The 13,839-nt window shown below is 46.0% G+C and overlaps 1 protein-coding gene and 1 pseudogene across 5 annotated transcripts in view; one reads left to right on the forward strand and one right to left on the reverse strand.

Annotated features, from left to right (window-relative positions):
* Nucleotides 1–2,283: 2,283 nt before the first annotated feature.
* On the reverse strand, nt 2,284–10,068 carry LOC121438548 (annotated as a pseudogene).
* A 929-nt stretch (nt 10,069–10,997) lies between these two features.
* Nucleotides 10,998–13,839, forward strand: part of Cdca7l (cell division cycle associated 7 like) — a 44,000-nt gene continuing 41,158 nt past the window's right edge. For 4 of the 5 annotated variants that reach the window (XM_041639061.1, XM_041639058.1, XM_041639060.1 and 1 more), the window contains exon 1: nt 10,998–11,215. In XM_041639061.1, the coding sequence (XP_041494995.1) occupies nt 11,192–11,215 (24 nt within the window). In that variant the 5' untranslated portion in view covers nt 10,998–11,191. Of the gene's footprint in view, nt 11,216–13,706; nt 13,722–13,839 lie in introns of those variants that run through there. The other variant, XM_041639062.1, reaches the window with a different exon arrangement.

Here is a 13,839-nt window from a genome sequence, read left to right on the forward strand (position 1 = left end):
ACAGAGCTCTGACTGCCTCTGACCCCAAATGCTGGGATTAAAGACAAACGCCACCACCACACCCAACTAACAGCAAGCACTCCTTGCTCTGAGTCATCTCTCCAGCCCGCTAAGTAAACCTTAAACTGCTAGTACAATGAAAGTAAATTTCAGTCACCCATGCTAAAGAAAGACTGAATTGTCTTTTGATCTCACTAAACGAAATCGTGTTAAATTAAAAAAAAACACCATGGTGACACACAGTTAGTTAATAATAAAAACGTTCTTCCTCCCTTGCTTTTCAGAATGCCACAGTATTCACGTTCCTTTACATTTTTAAGCTTTGTAGTAATTTTTCATTTTAAATGTTCATTTTACAATTATTTTTATTATAAATTCATATTAACTTGTTTAAAGAAGATTTCCCTCCCCATATTGCGTGAGTTTCAAGTGCCACACATTAAATGTGTCTCTGGAAATGCTTTTATTCTTTATTTAAGTTTTAAGGATTTGTTTATTTTGGTCTGTTGCAGATCCAGGATTTAAACCAGAATCACGGTTTTTTAATAACACAGGTTTGTTCCTTACTGAAAGTTGTCTCTTTTCAGAGGAGTTATTCTAACGTTTGTTCTTCCCAGTGATCTGTCCATCGTTTGGAGTTTAAATTACTCCCATTCAGTGCTCTCAGCTCCTTTCCTAAATTATTATGTCTGGCATATCTAATAGATAAGAAATAAATTTTGCATTTATAAAATAACAACTGAATTTCTAGTTATACAAAATTATTAATTTTGTCAGGTGTTTAAAAGTTATTTTTCTGTTGTACCTTGGAACACTTGCTCCACTCTCTTTTTTTATATTTGTGCTAATTTTAATATGAAGTTAATACCCAGTATTTAGCTATGTCTCACAATCTTTTGTCTTTTTTATTTAATCACTACAAAATAAGAACAATGTTTAGGTTTTAGTTGGTATTAAATGCATTTCTGTAGCCTGTGTCCTTTAAGGCGCTTTTTATATTATAAATATATTTTTAAATAATAAAGAAAATGTCTGTGAATCCATGTTTCCATTGCCCTTTTCTGGACCACAGGTTGTAAGTAAAACCCTATTGGTTATGAAGACCAAATGAAGCTTAGGATCTGACCAAAAACTTAATATTTTGAATTTGCTTCTACTTTTAAAATATTCCAAGGGTAATTACTTAAATAAAAACTGAAGAATTCCATGAGCCAGGAGAATTTCAAATTTAGTTGGAGATGACTCTCTCTGTCTTGCTACATTAAACATGTCAGCTGTCTGGTATCCTTTAACATTACGTAGAGAGGAGGAAAAGCCAGTTTCATTGTTCTCTGAGAGTGAGAACATGTTCTTTCGATGTCGCTTAACCTAATGAGTGTGTCTATTATAAGGTTGCTTTCCATATTTTTTCCTGACATGGTATTGCGTGCACTCGTGCAGGTCATGGGTAGCTGCTGGCTAGAGGAGCTGTAGAACTAGAGAAGATTGCATTCCTTCTGTTTGCCGTGCAGGGAACTCATTCCTACAGCCTTTCAACCCTAGTCTTTATAACAAAGAATTAAAAGAAAGGGCAGAGGATGGCAGCCACTGGAGGAAGAAGCCTTGTGTCTGCAAGCTACCTTCCATGGAAGAAGAACATAGCAAAACTGACTTTTTAAAATTGAGATAATTCAGGATTTCCAAACATTTATTGGGAATGTTTACGTTGACCTGCGTGTCACCCAGGAGCAATGGTACTTCTGAGACTATGCAGTGCTCGGCTGCACTGTGAGCTTCGCTCACCGCTCAGCTTCTACTTCCCATCCGTGTTCTGAATCTAGTTTATGACTGCTAGCTACACACTCTTGTTGAAGGAGCTGCAGGCTGGCGTTCCTGCCACCCGGCTGCTGGCCGCCTGGCTAGCTTATGCCCCAAAATAACAACACACAAACTGTATTCATTTAAACACTGCCTGGCCCATTTCTATTAATGTGTGTAGCACCCCAAGGTGCACTTAACGGGGAATATTCTAGCCTACGTCCATCCTAGGTCAGAGCTTCATCGCATCTGCCCCAGAGAGCAGAGCTAAGGCATATGAGCTCACTTCCTTTTCCTCCCAGCATTCTGTTCTGTTTACTCCACCCACCTATGTTCTAACCTATCAAATGGGCCAAGGCAGTTTGTTTATTAGCCAATGACCTTCCTCCATCATACTCTTCTGTCTGTCTTGGCCACGCACGCGCACCGTGCACACCGTAGAGGAAAGGGGCTGGATGACCTTGCGGTTTACCTTCAGCCAGCCACTCATTTCTGGGCCCGTGCTAGTGAACTCTCAGATCCACTCAGACTACTGTTGGTCACTAAGGCTGACAAGGATGTATTCTCTGACACATTGTCCTTTTGATGGTTCAGAAAGGATTCTCAAGTTGTCAGAGCCTTTGTTTTCCTGCTTGAGTTGAAAACGCAGCTCCCGTTCCTTGAGATGCGGCTGCCCTCTCGATGATCTGGCCAACATATGCTGTGCCTTCTTAGAGTGTTGCTCTTTTGTGCCTGGGTTGTTTTGCTATCCATTAACAATCTTAACTTTCGTTTTTTTGGGTACTTGCTCACTCTTAGCTGCAGGGCAGACAGGAACTCACCCAAGTCCAAGGATGTCCACAGTTGTTCTCTTGTTGCAATCCTCTGATTTGTTGGTTTCCTGCTGGAGTCCCTTCACCAGTATGAACTGTGGCCGGGATCTTGCAGCTTCATTGCTTCTACTCGCCTAATGAGAGCTCTGGTCTGCCCAGTGAGTGCTGCGTGGCCATGCTCTCTCAATCTATCAACAAGGGCTTTAGCATGGTGCCTTTCCACTTGTTCAGCTCCGTGGGAGCGTGGAGAAAGGAGCCCGACTCTCAGACTTGCCCACCTGTGTGTTAATTCCACACACTCAGCCTCGGTCCCCCTCGGCAATCAGATACAGTGATAGGACCCATGAGATCCGGGTACTCAGAGCACACGCTCCATTCTGCCATCTCACTTCCTCAGCCAGCACATCCCAGACCAGGCCCCCAGGAGAACCTCTGCTAACCACATGACCAAGCCTACCCTTCACTTTCTGTATGAAAAACTTGGTATGTTCAGGGACTTGTGATATACTCTTCCTGAAAACGTTTAGAATTTTTTTACACCTTGTGTTGTGATGTTTTGTAATGATTTGAAATTAGGAAATTCCTTTTTAGCTATTTTTGTTCTTATTTATATGCATGTGTGGGGGTGCACATAAGTGCAGTGCCCACTGAGGCCAGAAGACAGCTTTGGATTCCCAGGAGATGGAGTTATATTCAGTTGTGAGTTGCCCCATATGGACCTTGGTTTGTTCCTGTTGCTGCAGCTCGCAGTCTAGCGAGACCGAGCTAATCACTGTGACTTCATTCAGAAGTTAAAAAGACTTCTCATGTGTGCGGACCATCTGGTTTCTGCCCCCATGTCACACACAGATGAGAATAGCCTTGAAGCCACTGTTGGACTGAGCCTGGCTCGGGACGTATGGCATCATTCCATAGTCTTAAGGGTAGGCCTTGAGTTCTGTATGGTCACAGATTTCCTAGTGCTGGGCTACACGGAGCAAGGGCAAGAGCTAGTGTGCCTAAAAATTCTATGAAAGAATCCAGACAGGATTCGGAGAGCAGAACTGAAAGCTGTTAAAAATACATTCAGATTTTCAGAGTTGAGTAACTATCTGGGAGAGATTCCCTCAGGTCGAGTCTAGACTCTGTAGATGTTAGAAGGGAGAGACTGACTGTGGAGCAGGGGCATTCTTTTTGTTTTGCTTTTGGGACAGGGTCTCACTGTGTAGATCCTGGAGCTGGAGCTCACCGTGCAGACCAGGCTGGCCTGGAACTGGTGCTGATCCTCCTGCCTTCTTTTCCTGACTGCTGGGATTACAGTGTGGGCTGCACCAGGTTTAAGACTTGAAAGGAATGTGGAACACTTGGGAGGAGCCAGAGGTAACAGTGGGGAGCCACTGAGAGGCTCAGTTATAAACAGGCTGGGATGGAGATACACAGAAAACCTTGTTTTCATCCATTTTAATTGAAGTTTGAATTCATGAGGCCATTGTAATCCCAAGCTATATGGCAGGTTCCAGGCCAGCCTGGACTACATGAGACCCTGGGATTTGTTTCTTAAAAAGAAAGCCTGAATTTTTTTTTAATCTTCGGTTTTCAAATGGCCTGTATAAAGGCACAAATGTGAGAGAAAACAGTTCAGGAGAAGGTAGATTTGAACATGGATGTCTGAGCTGCCTACTCCAAATTTCTTCAAGCCTGAAGCTACCACTCTCTCATCTTAAAGAAAGAGCAGAGATGTCAGATGGGTACCACTGCATAGTTTGCTCCCAGGACTCAGAATTTGCTTCTGGTCACTGCTGCAATGTTGTGGTCACCTAAGTGGAGGGAAGGGGCTGCTGTTTTGATCTCCCTTTGGAGCAGTCTCACTGTTGGGAAGGCAGCCTCCATCAGACTGTCTCTTCTACCACCATCTGATCATTGACTGTTGCCATGGGCTGGCAGATACAACCTGCAGGTGACTTCGATTTTACTAAGGGTCTGTTTTGTTTGCATTGGTTAGGGTTCTGCCTGGGGCTTCCATACCTAGTCCCCAGCTCTCCACGTGGCCTCCCTTGAGTGTCTGGTAATCCTTGCAATGCTTCTGATCTCTCTAAGTTGTGAACCTAGCCTCCCCCATCACCAGTTGACTTCGTGGTAGCCCCACCGGCATTGGAATTTCATCCTGATGTAGTGTTTTATGAACTCGGAATATGCAGAATGTTGCATTACTAACTATACATCTGTTCATCTCTCATGCTATTGAGTGCCCTCTTAAAGGTGGCTACACTGAAACTGTAACACTATCTTATTAATACTTCCTTGTTACTCCCAGTCAGGAGGTTGGGGCACCTACTTAATTAACATAAAAGAAACTTTGCGGAAGTCATTATTTGGTTAAAAATTGGCTACAGAAGACTCATCACAAGGAGTTGGATGTTTTATTTCAAGAGACTAAGAGATAGTGAGCACTCAGATGCTATCTTCTTTGGCTGCCTTCTTATGTATTAATGACCTTTACGAATGAGCTAAGGAGTATTGGGCTATTTCCCAGATGGCCTCTGGCTCTCTCTTTTGGAGGTGGATTCTTGGCTGAATTGTCAGGGGCACCACACAGCTAAATTCTGCTCTAACAGGGTAGACTGTGGGGTCACTGTGCCTGGGATAATGTGAACATATGGGTCTCCACTTCAGATAAAATAATGAAAACCAAAGAAATTGTCCCACCTATGTAGGTGAAGTTTTCCTGTCCTGGCAGTTGCTTTCCAAAGAGTGACTCAGAGACTTATAATGTATAATTATATATTATAATTATAATAATATAATTATAAATGTTTGGTCAATAGCTCAGGCTTATTACTAACTAGCTCTTATAACTTAACCCATTTCTATTAAATTATGTGCTGCCCCGAGGCTCATGGCTTTTACTTCTATCCCTTTTTGTTTTCCATCTGGCTGGTGACTCCTCTGACTCTACCCTTCTTTATTCCATCATTCTCAGTTTGGCTTTCCTGCCTAACTGTATCCTGTAACTATTGGCCAATCAGCTTGCTTATTAAACCAATCACAGGGACATGTAGTCACAGGGTGTACAGAGGATTATTCCACAGCACTGCTGTGTCTAGCTCAGTGAACCACGTTGTCTGGTTTCCTTGCAGAAGCAGTATGTGAGGGTCCTAGAGGACTTAGAGACAGCTGCATCAGTGAAAAGCCACATCGGGAACTCCCTGCCTGCTTGCACACAGCTCTGCTGCCCAGCACCCTCTCCTCTCCAGCAATCCTTGTTGCTCATTTAATCTTGGGGAAGAGTCGTAAGAACCTTCTCACTGTGTGGCATCTTGTAAGTCCCCTTAGCTTCTTGAGTCTGAGGAGTGTCCCACTTCCCTCAAGAAGGGAATGCTCCAGTTTGGAGAAAATGGGTACATAAAACCCATGACTAGCCTTTCCGCAACCGCGTCAGGACCTGACTTCTTTTGCAGACACTGAGGACTGAGTCAGCTGCTCTAGGGCATGGTGGGTCTATGAAATAAACTGACAGAGACAAATGAATAGGAGAAAATCATGTAAACTTAGTTCATAGAAATTCAGATAAAGTAAAAGATTTCCATGCTCCATTGGACCTTGCCAAAAAGTGAAAATCCGACAGGAAGGGCCCTGACTAGGTTAGTGAATTGAGTGCAGTGGCTACAAAGGTAAGAATTCATTCTGCTAAGGCTGTTCTGACCAGATTTCCCATGGCTTCAGTTTCCTGCCATTGAGAAGCACCTTGCTTTCCTTTCATATAACGAGGTAGCTCTCAAAGGGAAGAGCATCTCTTGTCTCTAAGTTCAGGGCCTAGGCAGCTGGTCTTCTTGCACCTGCTTGTAAAGTGCCGTTGCAGTGTGGCAGGGTGGGAGGATGGCGTGAGGATGGCCATTCTTATGCCAGGGTTCTCATCTCACCAACTCAAGGAGTTATAGACATCCTCTTTTCTCTTAAAGGGATGTTTTTAAAAGCCTGATTTTTATTTTGTGTCTGAATGTTTACATGCGTGTGTGTGTGTGTGTGTGTGTGTGTGTGTGTGTTTCCACCCCTATGCTGTAGCAGCAGAGACCAGCAAAGGACACTGCATTCTGCGGGTTTGAATGAGAATGGTCCTCAGAGGGCCAAGCAAGCAGCAGAACTTGGCCGCTTTTCCCAGTGGTTCTGGCTTTAGAGTCAAGAATACAATGAAGCGAGAGTGGACTCTTTCTCCGTGGCTAAGGAAAGCCTTAGAGGCCAGGTGTGTGTCCGGGGACTCTGCACGGAGGCTCAGCAAGGCCATTGTGTGAAGCTGTACAGGTGAAGCCTGGATTGCTGTGGGCAACCCAAGAGGTTGGGGATGTCAGAGTTGTGGATCCTGTCAAGGAGAGCTGCTGACAATACGGGGGAAGCAGCCCAAGGAGAGCTGCTAACATTGTGGGGAAGGGGAGCTCTGACAGTGTGGGGAAGGGGAGCTCTGACAGTGTGGGGAAGGGGAGCTCTGACAGTGTGGGGAAGGGGAGCTCTGACAGTGTGGGGAAGGGGAGCTCTGACAGTGTGGGGAAGGGGAGCTCTGACAGTGTGGGGAAGGGGAGCTCTGACAGTGTGGGGAAGTGTTGTGGGAGCTCGGGCCTGCTTTTCGTCCCGCCTGGCTCCCACACGGCTAGCTTTACACCAGAAACAACAACACACAAACTGTATTCTTTTAAACACTACTTGGCCCATTAACTCTAGCCCTTATAGGCTAATTCTCATATCCCAATCAAGCCATCTCTAATAATCTGTGTAGCATCAGTCTTACCGGGAAAGATTCAGCATGTCTGACCTGGCAGCTTGCTTCATGGCGTCTGCCCAGGAGAGGGGAGTGTGGCCTCTGAGCTCACTTCCTCTTCCTCCCAGCATTCTGTTCTGTTTACTCCTCCCAACTATGTTTTAACCTATGAGGCCAAGCAGTTTGTTTATTACTTAACCAATGACTTTCCTCCATCAGGGAAGCAGCCCAAGAGAGAAAAGAATGTTTCAGTCAACAAAGCTGGAAGAAGTCGGAGTTCTGAAGAATGATTTTTTTCTTATTATGTATTTAGTGTACATTGGGCTTTTGCCTGTATGTATGTCTGTGTGAAGGTGTCAGATGCCCTGAAACTGGAGTTACAGGCAGTTATGAGCTGCCATGTGGTTGCTGGGAATTGAACCGGGGTCCTTTGGAAAAGCAGCCAGTGCTCTTAACCTCTGAGCCATCTCTCGAGCTTTGGATATCAGTATGGAGATTTCTCAGCAAATTAGGAAGTAACCTTCCTTAAGACCCAGCAATACCACTTTTGCATTTATACCCAAAGGATGCTCAATTGTACCACAAGGATGTCTGCTCAACTATGTTCATAGCAGCATTTTTGTCATAGCCAAACCCCGGAAACAACCTAAATGTGCCTTGACTGAAGAATAGATAAGGAAAATGTGGTACATTTACACAATGGAGTACTACACAGCAAAAAAAAAAAAAGATATATTGAAATCTGTGGACAAATGGATGGATCTAGAAAACATCATATTGAGTGAGGTAACCCAGACCCAGAAATCATATGTACTCACTCATAAGTGGCTTTTAGACATAAAGCGAAGAAAACCGGTTCCCTGAGAACCTAGACAACAAAGAGGACCCTAAGAGAAACATACATGGATCTAATCTACATAGACAAGATCTCCTGAGTAAACTGGGAGCATGGGGACCATGGGAGAGGGAGGAAAGAGAAAGGAAAAAGAGCGGAGAAAAATATATAGCACAATAAAAACAATAAAAAGGGTGCTTTGACGTCAGACACGGAGTGCAGAGTTTGGAGTTTGCCCTGATGGTGACTTTCGGTCCTGCTTTGGTCCAGCATTTCCTCGCCATCCCTCCCCTCTGTTTTAGAGTTGTAATGTATCCCATGCTATAGTGTATTGAAAGTGTGTGATCTGCTTTTTGACTTTGATTTTACAGGGGTTTGCACTTAAGAGACTGCCACAAGTCTCAAAAGAGACTTTGAACTTTGGAGTTTTGAACTGTGTCAAGACTGTGATAAACTATGATGACTTTTGAAGTTGGAAAAATACATTTTTGTATTATGACATGGCTACAAGTCTACAGGGGCCAATGAATGGAATGTAGTGGTTTGAATAAGGATGGCCCTCATAGGCTCATATTTGAATGCTTAGTTACCAGGCAATATAATTTGAAAGGATTAGAAGGATTAGGAGGTGTGATCTTGTTGAAGGAAGTGTTTCACTGGGTTTCAAGAGCACACCAAACCCAGAGTCTCTCTCTGCCGATGGATCCACATTATTGCTCTAGCACCTGCCTACACGACATGATGCTCCCTGCCATGATGATAATGGGTTAAACCTCGGAAACTATAAGCTAGTCCCCAATTAAATGCTTTCTGTTTAGTGGTCTTCATCACGGTGTCTCCCCACACCAATAGAACAGTGGCCAAGACAAACACCTTAAAACTGAAATTAGAGATGGCTGTGAGCCACCAGGTGGATGCTGGGAACCAAACCTGGGTCTTTTGTGAGAGCAGCAGTGCTCTTAGGCGCTGGGTGAGCTCTCCAGTCCCTTAAAGAAACATTCTAAAGCAAACAACTACAGACTTCTATCCAGATACTTTCTAAAAAAATATTCTTATTCCTTGAGAATTTTGTATAATGTATTTTGACCATATTCACCCTTCCCTCGTGTCTTCCCACACTTGCTACTTCCCTCCCCACACAATTTTGTGTTCTTTCTTTCTCTCTTTTTCCAATTGGTTCTACCCATACATTCACGGATATGTGGCATTCCATTGGAGCAAGTCAACCCACCAGGGGCCAAGCCCTCTCCTGGAAGCTTTGCTCCTCAACTAGAGGGTGAGTCTCCTTGGCTAACTCCTGTCCATGCTGAGCTTGCATGGGCCTGTGCATGCTGTCACATCTTCTCTGAAACCATGCATGCAGCTGCCCTGCTGTGTCTGGAGGACACTGCATCCTTGAAGCCATCCTCTTTCTCTGGCTCCTACAGTCTTTCTCCCCCATCTTCTGCAAGGACCCCAGCCTCAGGAGGGTAATGTCATACAGATGTTCCATTGAGGGCCGGATTTCTGCAGTCTCTTCTTCCCTGCACCTTGTCCAATTGCAGGTCTCTGTTAATCACCACCTACTGCAACTAGAAGTTTCTGTGGTGCGGGCTGAGAGATGCATTATCCTTGAGTATAACAATAAATCACCTGATTCCGCGTAATACAATGTCCATTAGCAGAATAGCAAAGGTCAGCTCCCGCTTAGGGTCATGGACAGCTTGTCCATGTTCTTGGCCTAGCTGCGAACAGCACCAGGCATGGGCTTCATCTTGAGGACTTAAATCACTCAAAGCGATTGGTTACTCCCATAATGGTCAACTTCAAGGGATTTGCTTGTAAACACTGCCTCTCCTAGTCCTGAGTTACCACTGGAAGAGCTTCCACGCTTGCACGGCCGGGCTCGAGCCCATTGCTCACACCTGTCTACCTCAGTGTACGGAGATTCTGCCCAGGCAAGCTACTGTGCGACCACCTTACCACTGCCCATGCTAAAGTTTTAGACATTTCATTTTCCAGCTTCTGAGGCTTGCTTCTGGCCTCCCTCTGTCTCTAAATGCTTCATACTTCTGACTAGGGCTCTAAGTCTTCGCAGCCCCTACCCGTTCTAGACCACTAGACTACCACAGTTTTTACCTCATGGCATCTAACTTGTTTGTGCACTTTCATTAGTACATTTAGCACTATTAATCAGTGGTAGGAATTAGACTACTAATTATTTCAATTATCTGTCAAATTAAGAGATAAAATGACATAATTATCACCACAGCACTTGAATTATCAGTATAGTTATTCATATTACCCTGTGGGTAGGTAATGGCTCCTGGCCCATAAAGTCCAACCTAGTGGGCAAAAGACTTTTGTTCATTCCTGGTCCTCAGGCCTAGCCCAGCGTTTCCATGGTGAGTAGTAGATGCTAGTCACTAGTGGGAAGCTCTGGCTAACAGGATGGGGTCTAGCGTGCAGTGTGCGGTGCGCCCCTCGCCTCTGCCCAGGGTGAGCAAACTTGGGTGATTGTTTTTGCTGTGAACTGGGAAGTCAATGTTTTGTAGTCGCGGAGACCCCGCCCTTCCTAACAACAAAATAAAACCAGCTCCGTAGCCTCTGCCAAACCCTACTGGAACTCAGCCCCTGAGGCCCCGGAGGCTGGCGCTGTACGACTTAGTGGACCGGGTCCACTGAGAAACGCGTGTTGCCCCAGCTCAAGTCTCCCGCGCGAACCGGGGCGGACGGCTCCACCGCGGCCCTGCGCGACGGGGGGAAGCCCGGACACGCCCACACTCCCCGCTATGCAGGCTGCGCGCACCCTGCGCGCGCTCCCGCGCCGGCCGCGAGGCAGGGACCGCAGGTGGGGAGGCTGGGTGCGGGCGCGTGGCCCGAGGCGGTGCGAGGCTGCGCAGAGCGCGCGGCACGGCGCGGTCCCCCCGTCCGAACTCAGTGCGCTGCTCCACGGCAAACTCCGTGCGCGCTGCGTGCTCGGGGCAGCGCCAGCCCGGGTGGCCGCGTGCAGGGCGCAGGCTGAGCCCGGCAGGGAAGATGGAGCAGGCTACGCGCTCCCAGGTGAGGCTTCCCCACCCCCAGTCCCTGTCCTCGGCCGCTTTCTTTCCATCCCGCTGCCCTGCCCGGATTCCTGGCGTGGGGCTGTCCACGCGGAGTGCACGGTGCTGCGAACTTAGGTACTGCAGGTGTGTGCATGGCTCCCGCCATGCCGCTCCGAGTCTGAAGGCCTGGCGGCTGCCACTAATGCTCAGATGGGGGACGCCTACCTAGGAGCTGCGGGCTGGGAGCAATGGGGCGCTGAGCTCGCAGACCTGGGGGAGGGGCGCGCGGGAGGGCAGCGTGCTATCCTCCTTCCTTGCCGGAACTGGCACAGAGATCAGGAAGATTAAGAAAAAAGCAGTTGAGAGCAAAACAAAATAAGTTTGAGACTCATAGTATCCCGATCTTGGTAATGGAGTTTAAAAGGAATTGCTGTGGTGTTTTTCTAAAACTTTCATAAATGTTTTAAAGGAATTTACCACTTGGGGCCAATGGTAACATCTTTAGGCCAAGTTAAGAACTTCGAGATTTCAAGTCTTCCGCAAACGCAAAGCGCAAACCCTTTATGCATTATGGGCCCAGCTAAGTTTTGAAACTTTACGAAGTCTCCCGAACGGTCAGGAAGTATTGGGTTGTGATTTCTGTTAGTTTACAGTTCCAGGGTCTCTAAAAACGACAGCAGCCACAAGAAACCCAAACGGACACACACCTTTTTATGTAGTGGAAAACAAAGCTTTTTTTTTTTTTTTTTTTTTTTTTTTTTTTTTAAATGAGCTAAAAACACCTTTGTAAAGAGAAGGAATCGGCCATCCCTCTGTGCCTGAGTCCTGGGATGTCTCATGAAGTTGCCTTTCTTGTCCCCTCACCCCTTCCAAATACACCTCCATCCAGGGTCCGCCTCTGTAGTCTGCCTGGGCCTGGAGAAGCAGCTCCCTGGCTTTGCTGGACCTGACCTGCTCAGGCCTGGCACTTAACTGAATGCTGGCAATTTATGAAACTGGCCAGCTATCTAGCTACCAGTGCCCACTTTGTCCAGCTGGTGACTGCAGAATGCCTTTCTGAAAGTGGACGTTTGTGAGAGTATTTTAGCAGGTTTCTCCAGTGAAGGGAGTTAATAAAAGCCAGAAAAATAATACTGAGCCAAACTCGGGCTTAGATTTATTGCTGCTGCTGTTTTTAAAATACATAACCTATCCTTCTCCAGGACTTAACACCTTTGGAAAGAATTGTTTTGTTTTCCAGACAGTTCATTGGTCCCAGAGTGACCTCCAACTGAAACAGCAGTTAGAACCTCCCACCCTCCCACCTCCTTCTGAGTGCTAGAATTCTTCCCAGTGCGTGAATACTGCCTCCTTAGCTGTGCTGGGATGGGGCTCTGTGTGCTGGGCAGTCAGACCAGCTCCAGCCCAGTGGGAAGAGATTTGAACTTGTCCTCAAAAAATGTAATTTATTGTGTCCTTTCTAAAACCTGTTATTTTACTGCAAAGTTCGTTGCAGCTTTGATTCTTGTATTCGTGATCTTTGAAAATTCAGGATGCCCAAAACTGTGTAACTGGAAGTGAATATTTTATTTGTTAAGCAATGAGGCTGATTTTTGATAGTTTTGAAATAGTAAACTACTTACTATGTGGAGGTAATTCACAAATTACATCCTACCCATTGAACAGCAATTGGGGCAAATTCCTATATGTAAGACAGTCTTTTTTTTTTTTTTTTGCCTTTTAATTGGCAGCACAAATTAAAGTGATGATTTTTTTTCTTCTGGAAATCTTCCTGTTTATCAACTTATCATAATTGTAATTTGAACAAATTAGAGACTTTCATTGAAATGGGCTGAGTGTGTCTGTGCAGTGGGCAGGCCAGTGACCATTTCAGGCAGTGAGATGTTAAATTTCTAGAGCCTGAGGTGCCGTGGCTGCACAGTAGCAGAGCCCAGCAGGCAGTGACTCTGATCTCACACATGAAGTAAATAGAATTTCCATGCTTTGGAAAGCACAGCACTCCCAAGGTGTTTCCCCAGACTGGAGCCAGGGAGACCCCCACATGCATTCCAAACCACTTTCACGTCTGCTTCTCTGCCACCTGTGCATTAGACTTGCTGTCCTCGGACAGTGATCTCCAGCCCTCACCCCGGGGTTGGGGTCCTTGTTGGCTGGCCACTGTGTCTTTACACTGTAACCGGAATGACAGGATACCCATGTGCACCTCAAGGTGAGGGTGCCGTTCTGCACTGAACTCCACGGTATGGCTCACTGTCTGAATGTCTGTCGCTGTCCCCACAACTCTTGTGTCTCCAGCTTACAGGTTGGAACCTTTGAGAAGGACATGATACCGAGCGTTCTCATGCGTATGCATGAAGCATGCTGCTGATGGGGTGGTGAGAACACTTTCTGGCATTGACCTCACTGTTTTCTGGTTTAAAATTGCAGTGCCCAAAGCTCACTGACCACAGGGCTCATCTGGGATTTTGGAAGGATTTGTCACTGTAACAGTCGTGCATATGAGATTGACTTCTTGGGGGTCACAGGTATTTGATTTGATGATGACAAAAGCAGGAGCCAGCGAGTTGAGCTAATTTACCAGTGTTTAGAGTGCAGGAATGAGACTATCGGTGAGCTCTTTGGATTCCCTGCATACTAAAGTCG

The sequence above is a fragment of the Microtus oregoni genome, unplaced genomic scaffold (assembly GCF_018167655.1).
Source record: "Microtus oregoni isolate MIOR12 unplaced genomic scaffold, Mior012 000056F_ref0000123, whole genome shotgun sequence".
Taxonomy (NCBI): domain Eukaryota; kingdom Metazoa; phylum Chordata; class Mammalia; order Rodentia; family Cricetidae; genus Microtus; species Microtus oregoni.